This window comes from Apodemus sylvaticus, chromosome 1 (assembly GCF_947179515.1).
Source record: "Apodemus sylvaticus chromosome 1, mApoSyl1.1, whole genome shotgun sequence".
Lineage (NCBI taxonomy): Eukaryota > Metazoa > Chordata > Mammalia > Rodentia > Muridae > Apodemus > Apodemus sylvaticus.
The window spans coordinates 4655214-4673083 of NC_067472.1; the positions used below are offsets into that span (position 1 = coordinate 4655214).

Sequence of the window (17870 nt, forward strand, 5' to 3'; positions counted from 1 at the left end):
CAGTGCTGTTTCTTATGGAGTTAAAGAAAATAAATACCAAAACAGTGTCAGTAAATCACTGTGTTTTCAGCCCTATTATTTTAAATGAAAGTAAATAACTATACCCGTCAATTGCATTAAAATATTTTACCCTGATAATAGCAAATTGAAGGTTTACATGTGATTTTTCAAAATATTAGAATTAATGATCATAATTTAAATTCTAAATACGGGAACCAAAACAATAACAAAAATCTCCAACCCAACAGTTCTGTTACTTAACTCTTAAAATTGAAATGTAAATTTCCAAAATAACATAATGCTCATTTACATCAAACTCAACGATTATAATAAACGAACACACATAGCAACAAAGCATCATCTCCACCCAACCCCCCCAAATCAGCTTGTCTCTGGGGATCTAGGCATTGCCTACTAGGAATATGCTCATTAAAAAATAGTTAAAGGTAGGTCTGCATGCCCTTAGAAATTCTATATATTTTTCTTTTTTATATAAAGTTATAAGGCATTAATAATGGAATGTTAAAACAAATATTTTATAATAAAAATAGATTAAAACTCTCTTTTAAAAATACCTCAAGTGAGAAAAATCACGGGAGATAAATAACTACTCATATGCTCTCTAAGTTTTCACTGAATGAATCCCTTTGTTCTGGCTCTAAGCAGACCTTAGATACTAAATGGCAGTTGTCCTGACACAAAGGCGCTGGCCTAGGCCCATCTCAAGGTACTGGAAATTTACACAAGAAATGGATCATTGCTACTGATAAAGACAGAAAAGGTTATTTAAAATATCTGGCATGATTAGTTTTGACTACAAATATAATATTCTCTGATATAGCATGTGTCAAATAGCAAAGTTTACGGTGCTGTAGTTAAATGATGGTCAATGACTTGGCTAGCACACAGCTAAAATGAAGAAATTTGTTTAGAATTAAAATATTAATAAGGAGCACAGTTTTATTTTGTCATCAGTTGTGACAACTGAGCAATGGGTTTCTATAATGCTTTTTCCCTAAATGCTGGAGGGTAGGATGAATGGGCCTGTGGTGTGGGCTGCTGGACGGCTTCCTAGAATGCATGTGTGAGCTCTACAGGAGCTGTGCAAGCTGGCTGGGTGCTGCTTATCTGCAGAGGCTGCCTGAACACGACTCCCTTCATCATACATGCACTGCTGTCTGCACTGCAGTAGTAAAGAAATACGATGACAGAGACCACAGCTTCCAGTGACAAGCAATCGGTAGGAATCTGTAGGGAAATTGCTGGTTGATTGGAAATATTCTCTATGTCTCCAGATGGGATCTGTTCTTGAAGAAGCCATTCATTGCCTAGAAAACAGGAGAGAATATTATTAAGACTATAAAAAAATACAAGAGGTTGGGGCATGGCGATGGGCGAACTGCTTGCCACACACGTGTGGGGGACAGAATTCAGATCCCTAGAACTCATGTACATGCTGGGTGTATGTGACACACATCTGTAATCCTAGAGCATGGGAGCTGGGACAGGACATCCCCACAAATGTCAAAGTATTGGGAACAGTGAGCTCCGGTTACTGAGACATCATTCCTCCGTATTTCAGGTGGAGAGAGACCAAGGAAGACACATGGCATTAACACATGCATGCTCAAACATATGCATGCCCATGTATATATACATGGGTGTTCATACATGTAGACACACTCACATGTATAATATACACACATATATTTGGAAAAAATACAAGTAGGAACTAGAAACTTCTCAGGAAAGGGCCTCTGAACTAGCAAGTGTGTGGTGCGAGCCTGTGAGTGGAGTGCACACTCTGCTCTGACACAGTGAGCTGTCCCAGGCTGACCTCTGCGTCTCATCAGTGCAGCTCCTGCCCTCTGAGAGCTACTGAGATGAAGCTGAGCACCATGACTGTGGCTCTCTAGAGCGTCACACACCCAGCTCAGAGGAAGGTCTATTGCGAATAAATAAGCAGAAGGCCTGTGAGACAGTAGACCAGTTCTCACCAAAGGGAAAATGATCTTCCGGTATATGGTCTCAAAAGTACAAAATGAACTTTAGAGAATACAAATGTCTGCATAACTCTGCAGTGATTTCTAAATCCAGGCAAAACAACAATAAACAGCTATTCACCAACTATTTTATTTCTTTATGTTCGTCATATATATCACATGTATGACTTATGAAGTGGCTCTTTACAGCAGTCACAAGCTCTAACCACTTTAACTGTATCTAAAAAACTAGCCCCAAAGTGAGGTCTATCCCTAAGTGTAGACATGGGCTCTGCAATGCTTTTAGAATCTTTAAATTACTACGACTCCCGCCTAAAGCTCGTTTGCCCTGGCCAGTAAGAGCAGAGCCAATATTTTGGACAGATACTGAACATCAGCTAAGTATCCAGTCCTTCACCTTAAGTCCTCTGCGCTTTGCAGGGCAGTGACTCAGCACTCAATGTTGATGTTAAGAATACAGCATTAAAAAAGGTTGCCAATATCTCATTTAAAACAACAACATTATACTGGTCTGTATTTACACAAAGAGAAACTAAAGATGTGGTCTTTGACTAAGGGGCGACTTTCATATGTATAGCTCCTCCTGGAGCCCAAAAAGGGATTTTGTCAGTGCCTGGTTTGCACAGGCTCAGGGAGTATCTTTGGAACCAGTTTAAACTGTAATTAGCAGTCCACATGCAGAGTCCCCCTGGTCTAGACATCACGCTGACAGCTGCAGACCAGCAGCTTCTGTCCTGAGAATGTATGAAGGTAGGTAGGTCTGAGGCCAGGAATGGGGTAATATACAGAAAAAAAAAAAAAAGGAAGAAAAGAAGTGTGTGAGAGGGTATGGGAGAGAAGGGACCGAGGAAACGGAAGATTGAGTGACAGCGTGGGAAAGAGCGTGGGAGGCAGGACAGAGGAAGCTCAGCTGAGACACCAAGTCCTGCTTTGAGAGTTCTGGACCCCAGCGCTTCACTTCAGACTTGCTTCCGTCCCACTGCGCCGCATCAGCTCTCACGGCTAACAGCTCTAGGCTTTCACTCTGTAACAGATGGCCTGGAAATCACTATGTAGCTCAGGCTATCCTCAAACTTGTGGTTCTTCTAGCTCAGTCTCCTGAGTGCTAGGATCACAGAGGAGGCTTTAACTTTCAGAGGCTCTTTTTGGAGACCAAGTGAAGAAGCTGGAACGAGGTGCACTCGCAGGCAAGCAGCACTCCGAGGCCATGCTGCTCAGAGCTGCCAGGGCTCGACAGACCACAACCCCGGAAGGTGAGGGAAGAGGGAGCAGTGAACAAATCAAAGTGGATTAGAGCTAGATTCACATGTTTCACTCCCTTCCCCTCAAACACAGAGTAAAATACAGTGAAGAGAAACCATCAGACTGAGCCCAAGCAGTGTCTGATGTCTGACGCTGTGCACATACCGTCGGCTTCCAGGAACCAGCAGCTGGGCGCACCTTCAGTCAGCTTTGCTCCGGACGGAAGCTGGAGCTGGAGCCTGAGCTGCAGGGCCTGGCCGGGGTGCACCGTCACAGGCGGGAGGCCGACGTGCGCGGCGGACTTCGGCACTTTGGGCACTGTCTTCTGCTTCTCTCTAGGGAAGGAGCCATCCACCATAGCGCTGTCAGACTTGAAGACCGGGAGCTGGAAGACCAGAGGACAAGTTATTAAAGGACCAAAAGTGAGGGAGCTCAGCCTTAGATCTGGACAGAAAAATGAAGTTCTCTATCAGTGAAATCAGCTGCCAGTTAGTCTAAAGACTGCGTCCCCAAGTACAGACAAATGGCTTGCCTCAGCAGTCAGACACCCGAGGACTCAGAATTAAACTAACTGTCCTATGGTTTGTAAACAGTAGGAAATTAAAGCAACTCTTTGAATTTAAGGACAGTGATTAGGACACAGGGTCATAACTTTCACTGCCAAGAGAAATCTATGCAAGAGATGACATTTTTGATGCTATCTGTGGATTTTATTTTAAAATAATTACCTTGCAAACACTACTTAGAAAAAAAAAGCCAGTTCCGGCCCCTGCCTCCCCCCAGGTAGTTAAGATACATTAGAAGGCGGTGGGCAACACAGACTTTCTCTTTGAAATGGTCTTGAACTTGGCTATGTTTTCGGCAGTGCATCTTATTTTCAGTTTGGAAAGCTGGGACTTTTAAAGACAAGTTGGTACTGGATTAACCACAGGTAACAGACAGTAGACAACCAGTGAAGGATCACCAAATAAACCAGTCTACATGGCACACAGACACAATGTGTATCATGACTCTACACATTTAAAAACAGGCCCGAGGTCTCAGTTTTTATTAAAGGTTCATCCAATTCTCTCCAAATTCCAGCATTTTCCTCAAATGCTCAAAACAGATGGAACTTATATTTTAAGACTAACAGGAGATCCTCAAAGCAAGCCTTCTGTCTAGTTATCTCAGAACACAACGGGGTACCCACTTCCGACTCACTTTCTCCATGTGTCGAGCACAAACCAGAGAGACAAAACAAGACTGCATCAAGGCTCAGCATCGTTCTCAGACCCACATCCTCTAAGCTGTGTTTCATGATAACTTACCACAGACACTGTTCTTGCTTCCAAATCCATCACTTTAATCTGGTGATTGTTGGTGTCCGATACGTACAACAGCCGACCACTCTCACCGACGCACAAGCCTCCAGGCTCATTGAAGGCGGACTCCGAAAAACTGGAGCTGGCATCACTGGCATCTCCAGTCCCCGCTAACACTGTGCATTCTTTTGTTTTTGGGTTCACAACTTTAATCTAAAGAAAAAAAGAACAAACGTTTCCCCTGCACTCATTCCTGTTTACAGCAGTGCCAGGGAAACCAGAGGACTCCCAATGCCATTAGTGTGCTCAGTGCGTAAGTCTCAGAACAGTAACTGGGTCCAGATTTCCCTAAAATTCTCAGTATTCAATTCATTTACATCATTGAAGGAAAGAGATTTCATCAGAAATTTCATTCAGATTATAAAATCTGTGAGATTATAAAATCTGTGTTTTGTTGTAAATTACAGTTTTGTTTTGTTTTTCCTGGAACTGAAAGCAGCTTTCCCCCCTGTGGTACACATCTCCACAGTCCGCTGACCCCTGAGAGCACTTTCTAGGATGGTTCCCTGTGTTGTTGTAAGGCCTGCTGGTTATGCCTCAAGCACATTACACTTATGGTTTGCTCATCACAGTGCACAGAACTCTACAGGAAGAGTGGAGACAGGCAGACATGGCGATGGTACTGAAGATGGACGACATGTTTGCTTGTTGTCACTACAACTGCAACAGCTCAAACTCTTCATCTGCTAGTCCTTGTTAGCTTTCAACTCTCAACCTGACACAATCTGGAGCTATAGAAAAGATAGGACTGCCCAGCCGGACTGCCGGTGGGCATGCCTGTGAGGGGTTATCTTGTTAGACAATTTGGAGAGGCCTGCCCCACTGTGGGTAGCACCAATGGGTAGCAGATGGTCCTGGTGACATAAGAAAGCTAGCTAGTCCTGGGCTATAAGCAAGCCAGCAAGCAGGTCTGCCTTCAAATTTCTGCCCTGACTTCCCTCAATGAAGGACTTATGCCGGAAGTAAGAGACAAGGAAATCCTCTCCTCCCCCGCCCCCCAAGCTGCTTTTAGTCAGTTTTATTACAGTAACAGATAGAAACTCCAACAGCTGGTTCACTTCCCCCTAACATGTCTCCTTATTTCCTGCCTTCGTTACTTGAGCACGTTTGATGGGTCACAATTCATACATTTCTGTCCCAGCCCCTGGAATGAGCTTAACATTTCCCTCAGTTCAGATATCATAAGGCTATGGCAAGAACAGCCCAGAAGAAGCTGTGCAGCATTGAGGGCTGTGGTGCTGAGGGCTGTGGCGCTGAGGGCTGTGCTGAGAGCCGTGGCCGGAGGGCTGTGGTGCTGAGGGCTGTGGTGCTGAGGGCTGCAGCATTGTGGGGATAGCTGCTTTCTGCCTTTAGAGTGGCACTGGTTGGAGGGGTCTTCAGCTGAGACTCACCTTGTGATTATAGGAGTCTGCCACATAGAGCAGATGCCTCGTCTCATCCCATGCAACCCCGAGTGGGTGCTGAAGCTTCGCACTGATGCCTACTCCATCAACATCACCAAAAGCAAATAAATTCTTTTATTGTTTTTTAAAGAGAAAGAAACAGCAGTTATTAAATTTTTCAGTGCTTTGTTAGGAGGTAATGTGAGAACTAAGAGTCTGGTGTTTCTAAAGCTGGGGAAGCTCTGACTTTCCATGGCAGTGCTGGCACGCGATGGAGACTGGCGAGCACAGTAGGCTCAGTCTGCACCCTACTTGCTGCCATGCTGTCTCGTTCACAGCAGGTTCACATCTGCTAGTGCAGTGCTCCTCCCAATGCCCTGCCACAAACCCAGTGCAATTGCTCTCCCGTCCCCTGACCGCATATGTGGAGTCAGGTGGGTGCCTTCTCTCAGAGGGGGGCTTTACTTGTGTTTCTTTATAGCCAAGCTCTCTCTGCTTTGACCACAGTTATCAGAGACAGGCCAAGAAGGAACTCCCTAAACCCCATGGATGGCTCACTCAGGGATGTGCCCACAGCACACAGCAGCCTCTTTACCATGGGGTCTCGCTCTCCGCCCACGAGGTGCTTCACAGCCCCGTCTCTCAGTGAGACAGTCCTCACGGTGCTGCTCTCACTGTCGGCCACAAAGAGGCAGCTCCAGGCCTCTTCTGAGGCAAGAGCGAGGCCTGATGGCTGGGCAAAGCCCGCCTTGTGAGGATAGGCGTTGTTTCGGTTCTCCTCATTTCCACTTCCAGCAAAACGAAGGCAGGTTCCTTTTTTGAGGTCACTGAAAGACAAGTTCATAGGTGGCTTCACAAGTTACTAAAGGAGGATAAATAACCAACTCTTTTGACAGTGACAGCCACTAAACAGATCCACAGACCCAGGGATGGACTGCCTGCCTGTCCACTGCTGTGCTGTCCAGACATTCTGCTGGTGAGCCACTACATAGCATGTCCTCTCTTCTCTTCAGTATACTAACTACTGAAATCACTTTCTAATACCAGGTAAGAAATCCCTGACATTACAACAATAATGGTCAGATTATGAGATAATAATGAGATGATTTTATTCTCATTTAACTTCTTACTTCCACACACTAACAGGTTCTAGAAGAGAACTATTAATAAAGAGATTATCTAGTTTTGGTCATCTAAAATGTCTGTGTCTTCTATAAAATAGAGCGAAGATTGAAGGAAGCCAGGTCTCTCTCAGCATGAACATTTTAAGAAAATGATGTAATGACTGCATTAAATGATCAATTATACAAAACCCATTCTTTACATATACTAGGAAACATCTACCTGAAGTGCTGCAGCACAGGGAATGGTGGCACAAACTGTAACAAGTTTAGGCAGCTGCAACTGCAGACAGCTCTGTCTCAAGATGCTGAAAAGGACCCCTACTAATTCCTTTTGTAACACAGACAAGTTGACCCGTTGATTCTAAATTTATGTCAAAATGATTGTAAGGAAGACAAGGCAGTGTGAGAAAGAGGGAGTGAGGGTTGTGTGTACACCATCTCCCAGTGGCACACCAGAGAGGTCCAGTGTGACCAGCACTCTGGACCGGTGGTGGTCTAAAGCAAGGTAAAGGCAAGGACACAGGATGAGTACGGCATGGCTACTTCTTCAAAGACTCACACAAAGTCCCTGGCCAGAGAAGTAAGCACAAAACCTACACTGCAAGGGAAGAGGTCTAAACATGCTGGAGAAGAGTTCGTGACGAAGAGAGGCGGACCAGTGAGCTGACACTCAACATTAGGGGCCAGCACTGCCTGCAAATCTACATCAGACACTATCTTTGTAGTATTGCATCCACAAAATTAAGATGCAGATCGATATAACTTGAACAACTGTTTTCTATTATAAATATGGACAAGCCTCCTGACAGGGAGACTTAGGCAGCCCTGCCAGCACATCCCAACTGCTGCTACTTGTGGCTGCTGTTGTAATCATAGTGCATGCACAACTGGGGACCTGACTGCTCACATCATTACTGCCTCTTGCCTGGAAGACAGCTAGAGGCTTCCTGAATCTTATCTTGCTCCACTCTGAGTGCTGGAAGAGTTCTTCCAAGAACACATCAAAGCAGCTCACTCCTAGATTAAAACTTTCTATAACAACATTTGGAATGTCCAAATCTCTTAAAAGGACTCAAGGTGTGGCAAGACCTGATATTACTGACACCACTAACATCGGTTCCACTTGGAAGTCCTCTGCTACAGAAGTCCTCCAGGACATGTCAAATCCCTTGGTTAATAAAGAGCTCAGCACGAAGGAGTGCAGAGATTCTGCTGACACAAGCGCTCTCTATTTTCACTGTTTGCCGTTTGATTCTTCTGAGGATGGGCATGTCTTCGCTTTATTTTTAACATAGAGATCATCTAATTTCATTCCTACTGGCCAACACAGTGCCTAGTAAAAGTATATTTAATCAACAGAGCTTCTCAACCTCCCTGATGCGGGGACCCTTTAATATAGTTCTTCATGTGGTGGAGACTCCAAACTATAAACTTAATTTTGTTGTTATTTTATAACTATAATTTATTGGTAAGGTAAATCATGTAAATATCTATGTTTTCTGATGGGCTTAGATGACCCCTATGAAAGGGTCATTTGGTCTCAAAAGGATGACAACCCACAGATTGAGAATGGCTGTTTCAGATGCATGACTGTCATAAACCACCACACAACTGTGCCCAACACCCATGCCCCACACCTGTGACTGGACTCCTGAGATCTTGGACTTGCTACACTGCTGTCCCTTTCTACAAATAAAGATAAGTGTAATGGGCTGGGCAGTGACAGTGCACATCTTTAATCCCAGCACTCAGGAGGTAGACGCAGGTGGATCTGAGTTTGAGGCTAGTCTACAGAGTGAGTTCTAAGACAGCCAGGGCTACATAGAGAAACGCTGCATAAAAAACTAAAAACAAACAAACAAAAGATAACTGTGAAAGCTTGTAAAGAGGTAAGCTTGTACCTACTTTCTATGACAACATCTAACGTCTTTATGGTCTGTGATTGTGTCCTGGTCAGTTTTTTTTTGTTTGTTTGTTTTTTGTTTTGTTTTGTTTTTTGTTTTTGTCAACTTGACACAAACTGGAGTCAACTGGGAAGAGGGAACTTTAACAGAGAATCCCTCCATCAGATTGACCTATGGACAAACTTGTGGCCACTGATGATTGACATGAAAGGGCCCAGCCCACTCTGGGCAGTACCACCCGGACAAGTGGTCCTGGGTGTGTGAGAAAGCAAATGGGCAAGCCAGCGAGCAGCTCCAGTGGCCTCGCTCAGTGCCTTCTGCAGGCACAGGACAGGCTTTCGGCCATTGGCTTATTCTCCACACAGGCTTTTACTGAACTATTTTCTACCAGACACAGCACCAAGCAGAGTACACAGTAAATGGAACCAGACTCCTTTCTTTAAGAGGTCGTCTAGTAGGAAGAAATAGTTATAATCAGGCATGAACCAAGAGACAGAGAAGAGAGGAGCAGAGAGGAATGCAGCTAGCCCTGCCTGAGGCGGAGGGAGGAGGGCGAGTTAGGAGACACTGTGTGAAGAAGTACTGCTCCCCATCCTCACATGCCCGGTGCCAATGCTATCCGAACTCTTCACACAGCAGTCCCTTAGGTGACACAAACACAATCAATGATGGAAATGACAGAGGTAAAAGGAGTTCACTCACTCTCCTGTGCTTCCACAGTAAGGAGAGCTGGGATTGGTAGCCACTCTGTCATGCAGTGCTCTGAAGCACCGAAGGACTGACTGCAGACACATGTACTATGTCTATGTTGTGAAGGGTTAAAGCTCCACCTAACATTTCTGGTTCTCTCTCTAGGCACTCAGAAGAATGGCTCCTCCCAGGCTCTTAGAAATGAGATGAAGCCACAGGCTTAACCAAGGCTGATGAAATGCAAGTCGAAGTGACGTATGTCATTTCTGAGCAGCAGCTTTGAGAGCCAGTTAGTGACTCACCACCTCCTCCTCTCTATCTGCCAGAAGGGCTGGCAGAGCTCCTGACAGCAGCTGCTTCCTTGGCCTGGGGAGCAGACAGTGCTCCCAGTGGATCCACAAGAGAGCAAGAAGCCTGCTCCACGCTTCTGCAGGGTCATGTGGCTGAGCACACCCTGACTGGTTCAGCACGTGCTGTGAGCATGGTGACCTGGGCAGGGAAGCTGGGGACTCCAAGGAAGACGGTTGTCCCAGGACACAGCCACTTACCTTCTCTTTGGCAGTGTGCCAGAGTCTAGGAGGAGTGCCCATATCTGATGAGTCCCTGCCATGGCTATCCACAGGATGTCATTTCTTTGGACCTCTGAACCTTTATGAAAATAAGTAGCATGTTGTATTATACACACACACACACACATATATGGTTAATATGATACTTTTTGGGATTTTAAATCCATGGATGACACTAATTTTTATAAATCAGCTGTTTTTGAAAATGATTCCTCAGGCAAGAGTTTGTTACTAGACACTTGTCTCCTCACCTGCAACAACTTCGTGAGAATCCAAAGTTGTCATATTGTTTTTAATTAAACTCAGCACAGGGTGATAATTCAATACATGTTTACAATGTGTAATGACAAAATTAAATCAATTAGCATTTCCATTTCCTTAAACCAAATCTACACATTCTTAATAGCAGTATGTCAATCTGCATCCCTGGAAACAACGTTTTTAAACACTGATTAAAAAACTTTTTATGTGACAAAAAATGAGCTGACATTCTCTAAGAAAACTGGCATTTCCATGAAAGAAGCAATGCTTTTAGGAGCAGTATGGTAGCACACTCCTGTGGTCCCAGAGGCTAAGAGGCAGGTTTCAGAGGAGTGTGGTGCACTCCTAGAGGCAGAGGCAGAGGCAGAGGCAGAGGCAGAGGCAGAGGCAGAGGCAGAGGCAGAGGCAGAGGCAGAGGCAGAGGCAGAGGCAGAGGCAGAGGCAGAGGCAGAGGCAGAGGCAGAGGCAGAGGCAGAGGCAGAGGCAGAGGCAGAGGCAGAGGCAGAGGCAGAAAAAGCCCAAGTTGGAAGCCTGTTAGACTAAATAACAAGTTCCAGGGCAGCCTGGGTTACAAAGTAGAGACCCCATGTTAAAACAAAATAACAATAAAAAGAAGCTAGAGGAATGTGTCTTTTTATTACCAAAGGCATAGGATTAGATATTCAGACACAAAGTAGAACAGTCATTTAAATATATTTATGGGATTGTGTCTGTAGGTGTGTGTGTGTGTGTGTGTGTGTGTGTGTGTGTGTGTGTAGGCTGGGGGGTCAGTGCTGTGTCTTCTTTAGTCAGGTTCTGCTTTATGTACTTACCAGACAGGCTCTCAGTGTACCTGGAGCTCACGGATTTGGCTATGCTGGATGGCTACTAGAAAGCCCAAGGATTCTCTGCCTCAGCCTCCCAGGACTGGGACTGTAGGTACAGCCTCTGAGGCTGGGCTTTATATGTGGTTGCCTAAGACTGAGTTCAGATCCTCATGCTGCATGGCACGTCCTTTAGAAATGAGTCACCTTTCAGGCCTGGTTTTAAAACCCCTTAAGGAGTTTAGCCAACCAAGAGTACAGTATATTATAACATGATGTTTATTACCATTAATTTAACCATTCTATTTTTAGACACTGATTAATGTGACACTTATAAGGGGAAAAAAGCTCTACTCCTCAGATTTATTCTGTTAACATATTTAATTTAATTAGGAGGTACTCTGAAATAACTGAGACAATTTAATTAAAGTAGCTGGCAAAACATTATCTTATAGAATTATTTTATAATTTCTTTAAGTATTTTGCAATGAGAAAGGTATTCTTCCCTAATTAGTAATAAGTTCTAAATGTCTTTTAATTTAGTAACAACAGAAACAACCTACAATGATAACGGTTCTCCAGTTATCAAGGATGCTATAACTCCAAGTGCTTTCCAAAACCCACTCCAGATTGTGGAAAGGCCGTGAGATAGGTCCTGTTAGCAAGTCCAATTCCAGATGAGTAGCCAAGCAGAGGGAAGCCAGCACGCCAGGTCAAGCAGTAGCAAAGGAGGACTGAACTCTGGGCCTGTGCCAGGCTGAGACAACAAGGCCTTAGTCGTGGTGTGCAGACCCTCTCTCTGTTCTATCTCGGTGTGCTTCCTTCACACAGCCACACCTTCCTTCCTTCACACAGCCATGCCTGCAGAGGTAAGTGGTACTAACAGGGATTCTGCTGTCCACGTTCTGGGGACTCAGTCTCTGCTTTATCACTTTAAAAGGAGATCAAAGGGCTTGCACAATTAATTTTTAACACTCTCTGGAATTGCTAAAATGACTATATCATCTAAACTAATAAAATATTCCATTATTTCAGATATCATGACATTCAGATGAAAACTGCTTACAGGCAGCGACACTCCCAGGGCAGCCATGGTCATTGTTTCATGAATCTGGACCTCACCTTTATACTTGCTGCACTAGGCAAGTGTAACAGACCTACAAACTCAGCAGCCAGGAGCAGACGGCACCGAGGGTAATGAGTAGGACACAGTCTCCCTCACACGTTTGTTAATTTGATAATAAGCACTGACTACTACTGTACTACAACACACGACATTCACAATGCACTCTGTTTACAACTGCTTACTTGTGTCGAAGCCATCACAAATCTAAGACTATAAAGGTGCTGTCTAGGACCTAGCACATACCAGGACAACAGAAACAACCTCCAAGGATCATATCAAAGCATGAGAATGAGTTAAGTTCCTGATTAGATAGTGGTATTGTTTTTGTTTGTTTGTTTTATTTTTTAAAGTTTTTTTTTAATTCGATATATTTTTTATTTACATTTCAAATGATTTCCCCTTTTCTGGCTCCCCACTCCCCAAAAGTCCCATAAGCCCCCTTCCCTCCCCCTGTTCTCCCACCCACCCCTTCCCACTTCCCTGTTCTGGTTTTGCCCTATACTGCTACACTGAGTCTTTCCAGAACCAGGGGCCACTCCTCCGTTCTTCTTATACCTCATTTGATGTGTGCATGTATTGGGTATTCCAGTTTTCTAGGTTAATATCCACTTTTTAGTGAGTGCATACCATGACTGATCTTTTGAGACTGGGTTACCTCACTTAGTATGATGTTCTCCAACTCGATTCATTTGCCTAAGAATTTCATGAGTTCATTGTTTCTAATGGCTGAATAGTAGTCCATTGTGTATATATACCACATTGTTTTTGCATCCATTCTTCTGTTGAGGGATACCTGGGTTCTTTCCAGCTTCTGGCTATTATAAATAGGGCTGCTATGAACATAGTGGAGCATGTATCCTTATTACATGCTGGGGAATCCTCTGGGTATATGCCCAGGAGTGGTATAGCAGGATCCTCTGGAAGTGAGGTGCCCAGTTTTCTGAGGAACCGCCAGACTGATTTCTAGAATGGTTGTACCAATTTGCAACCCCATCAGCAGTGGAGGAGTGTTCCTCTTTCTCCACATCCTCAACACCTGTTGTCTCCTGAGTTTTTAATCTTAGCCATTCTGACTGGTGTAAGATGAAATCTCAGGGTTGTTTTGATTTGCATTTCCCTAATGACTAATGAAGTTGAGCATTTTTTAAGATGCTTCTCCGCCACCCGAAGTTCTTCAGGTGAAAATTCTTTAACTCTGTACCCCATTTTTTAATAGGGTTATTGGGTTTTCTGGGGTCTAACTTCTTGAGTTCTTTGTATATATTGGATATTAGCCCTCTATCTGATGTAGGGTTGGTGAAGATCATTTCCCAATTTGTTGGTTGCCGATCTGTCCTTTTGATGGTGTCCTTTGCCATACAGAAACTTTGTAATTTTATGAGGTCCCATTTGTCAATTCTTGATCTTAGAGCATACACTATTGGTGATCTGTTCAGAAACTTTCCCCCTATACCGATGTCCTCAAGGGTCTTCCCCAGTTTCTTTTCTATTAGCTTCAGAGTGTCTGGCTTTATGTGGAGGTCCTTGATCCATTTGGAGTTGAACTTAGTTCAAGGAGACAAGGATGGATCAATTCACATTCTTCTGCATGCTGACCTCCAGTTGAACCAGCACCATTTGTTGAAAAGATTATCTTTTTTCCAATGGATGTTTTCAGCCCCTATGTCGAGGATCAAGTGGCCATAGGTGTGTGGGTTCATTTCTGGATCTTCAATCCTGTTCCATTGATCCACCTGCCTGTCACTGTACCAATACCATGCAGTTTTTAACACTATTGCTCTGTAGTATTGCTTGAGGTCAGGGATACTGATTCCCCCAGAAATTCTTTTGTTGCTGAGAATAGTTTTAGCTATCCTGGGTTTTTTGTTATTCCAGATGAATTTGAGAATTGCTCTTTATAACTCTATGAAGAACTGAGTTGGGATTTTGATGGGTATTGTGTTGAATCTGTATATTGCTTTTGGCAAAATGGCCATTTTAAGTATATTAATCCTGCTGATCCATGAGCATGGTAGGTTCTTCCATTTTTTGAGGTCTTCTTCCATTTCCTTTTTCAGAGTCTTGTAGTTCTTGTCATACATATCTTTCACATGTTTGGTAAGAGTCACCCCAAGGTACTTTAAACTGTTTGTGGCTATTGTGAAGGGTGTCATTTCCCTAATTTCTTTCTCAGCCTGCTTATCCTTTGCGTATAGGAAGGCTACTGATTTGCTTGAGTTGATTTTATAACCTGCCACTTTGCTGAAGTTGTTTATCAGCTGTAGGAGTTCTCTGGTGGAGTTTTTTGGGTCACTTAGGTAGACTATCATATCATCTGCAAAAAATGATAGTTTGACTTCTTCCTTTCCAATTTGTATCCCTTTGACCTCCTTATGTTGTCTAATTGCCCGAGCTAGTACCTCAAGTACAATACTGAAAAGATAAGGAGCAAGGGAGCAGCCCTGTCTAGTCCCTGATTTTAGTGGGATTGCTTCAAGTTTCTCTCCATTTAGTTTGATGCTGGCTACCGGTTTGCTGTAAATTGCTTTTACTATGTTTAGGTATGGGCCTTGGATTCCTGTTCTTTCCAAGACTTTAAGCATGAAAGGATGCTGAATTTTGTCAAATGCTTTTTCAGCATCCAATGAAATGTTAGTGGTATTGTTAATCAAGGACAGAGTAACAGAGTAATAGAGTAACAGAGAAGCTTCAGTAAGTAAAGTAAACAAAGGCACGGAAATGGATCCGACTCACTTTTACAATGTCTGGAATGTTTCCCACTCAACAGTATGCTAAAGCCTATGTTCATCCATAGCGTGTTTAGACTAATACACAGAGAACTGGAGACAAGTACAGACTGACGCCTACTACCCAGCTCTCCTAATTCTCTCTCAATGGAATTAAACTGAGCACCTGGTGTGGCGATGGCCTTTGAGACATAAGGATTCAACGCATCACTTCGTGATGGAGGAGCCAAATAGTTCAGGGTCTGGATCCTGGCTGCCATTTCCGGCCAGCTTCCTCACTTGCCAAGTGAGGCTATGACTGTCCATCCTCAAAGATGACCAAGGGGACGAGTCCAAGCTCGGGATGTGGAGCAGCACACAGTCCTCGCCTCCCTCCCCAGCATGGCAAACCTTTAGATTATCCTCTAAAACCACCACCGGAGGGAGTGAACCTCACCAACATCAGATTTGCACATGAGAGGGACAGTATCAAGGGCATGCCAGAATGAATCCTTATCACTAATTATTTATTTTTCATATTTTAAAGACTTATAAGTATAATTAGATTGTACATCTGTGGATTTTACTTTGATTTTTCAGATAATTTACAATGGGGTTGGGCTTGGAGTCTAACAGAGCTGAGAACTCTCAAGTTACATATGAAAATGCAGCCTTTCAGGGCCTCTTAATATTTCTAATCATAAAAACTGAGCAAACTAAGGCCCACAGATAACCTGTTTATTAACTTGATAAAGAACATTTTTAAGATAATTGATAGCAACTATTGTATTTAATGATGAAATAATATAAACATGCTCCTGCCAGCAAAATGAAATATAAGACCTACCATTACCTCTATACAGCACCATATGAAGGTCCTATCTTGTGGAAAAAAATCAAAGTCAAAATCAAAATAAATAAATAAATAAATAAATAAATAAATAAATAAATAAATAAATAAATAAATAAATAAAATTATAAGTGAATCTGCAGGTATTAGCAGTGACAGGATTCCATGTTAGAAACTATGGAATGATCAGTGTTCTTGGAATGCTCTCAGTCAGAATAACCACCTGCAGAGAGGTGGGCATGTCTGTAATGGTGCTGGAAACACCATAGAGTAAGTGCACACCTACCCAGAGAGCATGTCCTCCTCACCAGTCACCATCATGGTACACTATCAACAGCCAGCTCCCCATTTTGTTTCTTGGGTTAGAAACCCTACTGTGACTTTGACTGACTTTCTCATGGGCTGTATACAATTCAAGAGCAAAATCTGTTGGTTCTTCATTTAAAATGAATGAAGAATTTGATCGGTTTGAATCATTTTGACCTTGATCTAAGGCACCATCAGGGGCGGCTGAAAAATTACATCTTAACTGATACGTTGCTCCTTTCGCTGGGTATGGGCTCACACTTGTGTTCCCAACACTCTGCAAGCTGAGGCAGGAAAGTCACAGAGTCTGGGCCACACAGTCAGTTCTAGGCCAGTGTGTGCTACACAAGAAAGACCCTGACTCCAAACAAAAGGAGAAACATGACCCAGGAGAGGTGAGATGCTAGGACAGGAGAGGTGAGCTACTAGGACAGGTGAGTAAGGAAAGTTTTACTTTCAAGTTTGGGAGTTTTGAGAGCCTGTTCTTGCAAAGGAGAGCTTTGCTGGTGCACATCTGACTGGGAGATCAATGTCTGTCTGGTTCTCTAAGTAGGTCAGGATAGTCCAGGCAATCTCTTGCACATGCAAAGTCAAATGTGTCCTGTCACGAAGTACAGGGGCTTGCCTGTGCTTGGCTTCTGAACACTGACCTCCTTCAGAACAGTGAGGTAAGGGCAATATTAACTTAGGCTTTGGTCTTTTGGAACTTCTAAGAACCAACCAGCAGTGAGGGATATCAAAAACACCACCAGAACGCATGCTGTTGAAGGTGTTGAGCTTGGGCGGCCCTCTTAAGATCATCTTCATACAAGAACTAAAATTCAGAGAGGTTGAGGATTTGTTAAAATCTACACAGCTAGACCTGGAATTTGAGCTCCTCACTGACCTGACTCGTTAGTACTGGGGTAAGCATGAAAGAGAGTTTGCCCCGTCTATTTCCTCCCTGCATTTGCCGCTGGTCCTTATACTCAGCCCTAGCCTGTTGGGATAATATTTCTGTAGACTATATGGAGGTGTGTCTTTGTCCGTCTTCACCTACCTAAGGCACCTTCTGATTGGTTTAGTAAAGAGTTGAACGGCCAATAGCTAGATAGGTGAGGACGGGTGAGAGTTCTGGGTGGAGACAGGAACTCTGGGAAAGAATCAGGAGCAGGGAATTCACCAGCCAGACATGGAGAAAGGCACAGGTGCTGGGACTGAAGTGGAGGTAACAGGCCATGCGGCAGAGTGCAGATTAATATAAACGAGTTAATTTAAATTATACAAGCTAGCTGAGTGATAGCCTTTTAAGGCCTAAAGCTTTCATGATTAATAAAGTCTCCATGTCATTACTTAGGTGGCTAGTGGGTCGAGATAGTCTGGCCACACTAACCAGTGTATGTCTCTAGGCTCATTTTCATGGTGAGATGCTCAGCTGTAACTGCAGCTTCCTACTCCAAGATGAGAAACTGGTTTACTCTCTCTAATGTCTAAAAAGCTTTTAAAAGGTAAAATATAATTATCAATTAAGATTACTAAAATAATTTTTAAAATAGGAATAA

General features: G+C 43.6%; 1 protein-coding gene across 1 annotated transcript in view; it reads right to left on the bottom strand.

Moving 5' to 3' along the window:
* Positions 1-942: 942 nt before the first annotated feature.
* Nhlrc2 (NHL repeat containing 2) overlaps positions 943-17870 on the bottom strand; it is a 47476-nt gene continuing 30548 nt past the window's right edge. The window contains exons 6-11 of the mRNA XM_052182927.1: positions 10258-10357; positions 6587-6818; positions 6001-6123; positions 4556-4762; positions 3411-3630; positions 943-1328 (exon numbers count right to left, since the gene is read on the bottom strand). Coding sequence (XP_052038887.1) covers positions 1072-1328; positions 3411-3630; positions 4556-4762; positions 6001-6123; positions 6587-6818; positions 10258-10357 — 1139 coding nt within the window. The 3' untranslated portion in view covers positions 943-1071. The remainder of the gene's footprint in view (positions 1329-3410; positions 3631-4555; positions 4763-6000; positions 6124-6586; positions 6819-10257; positions 10358-17870) is intronic.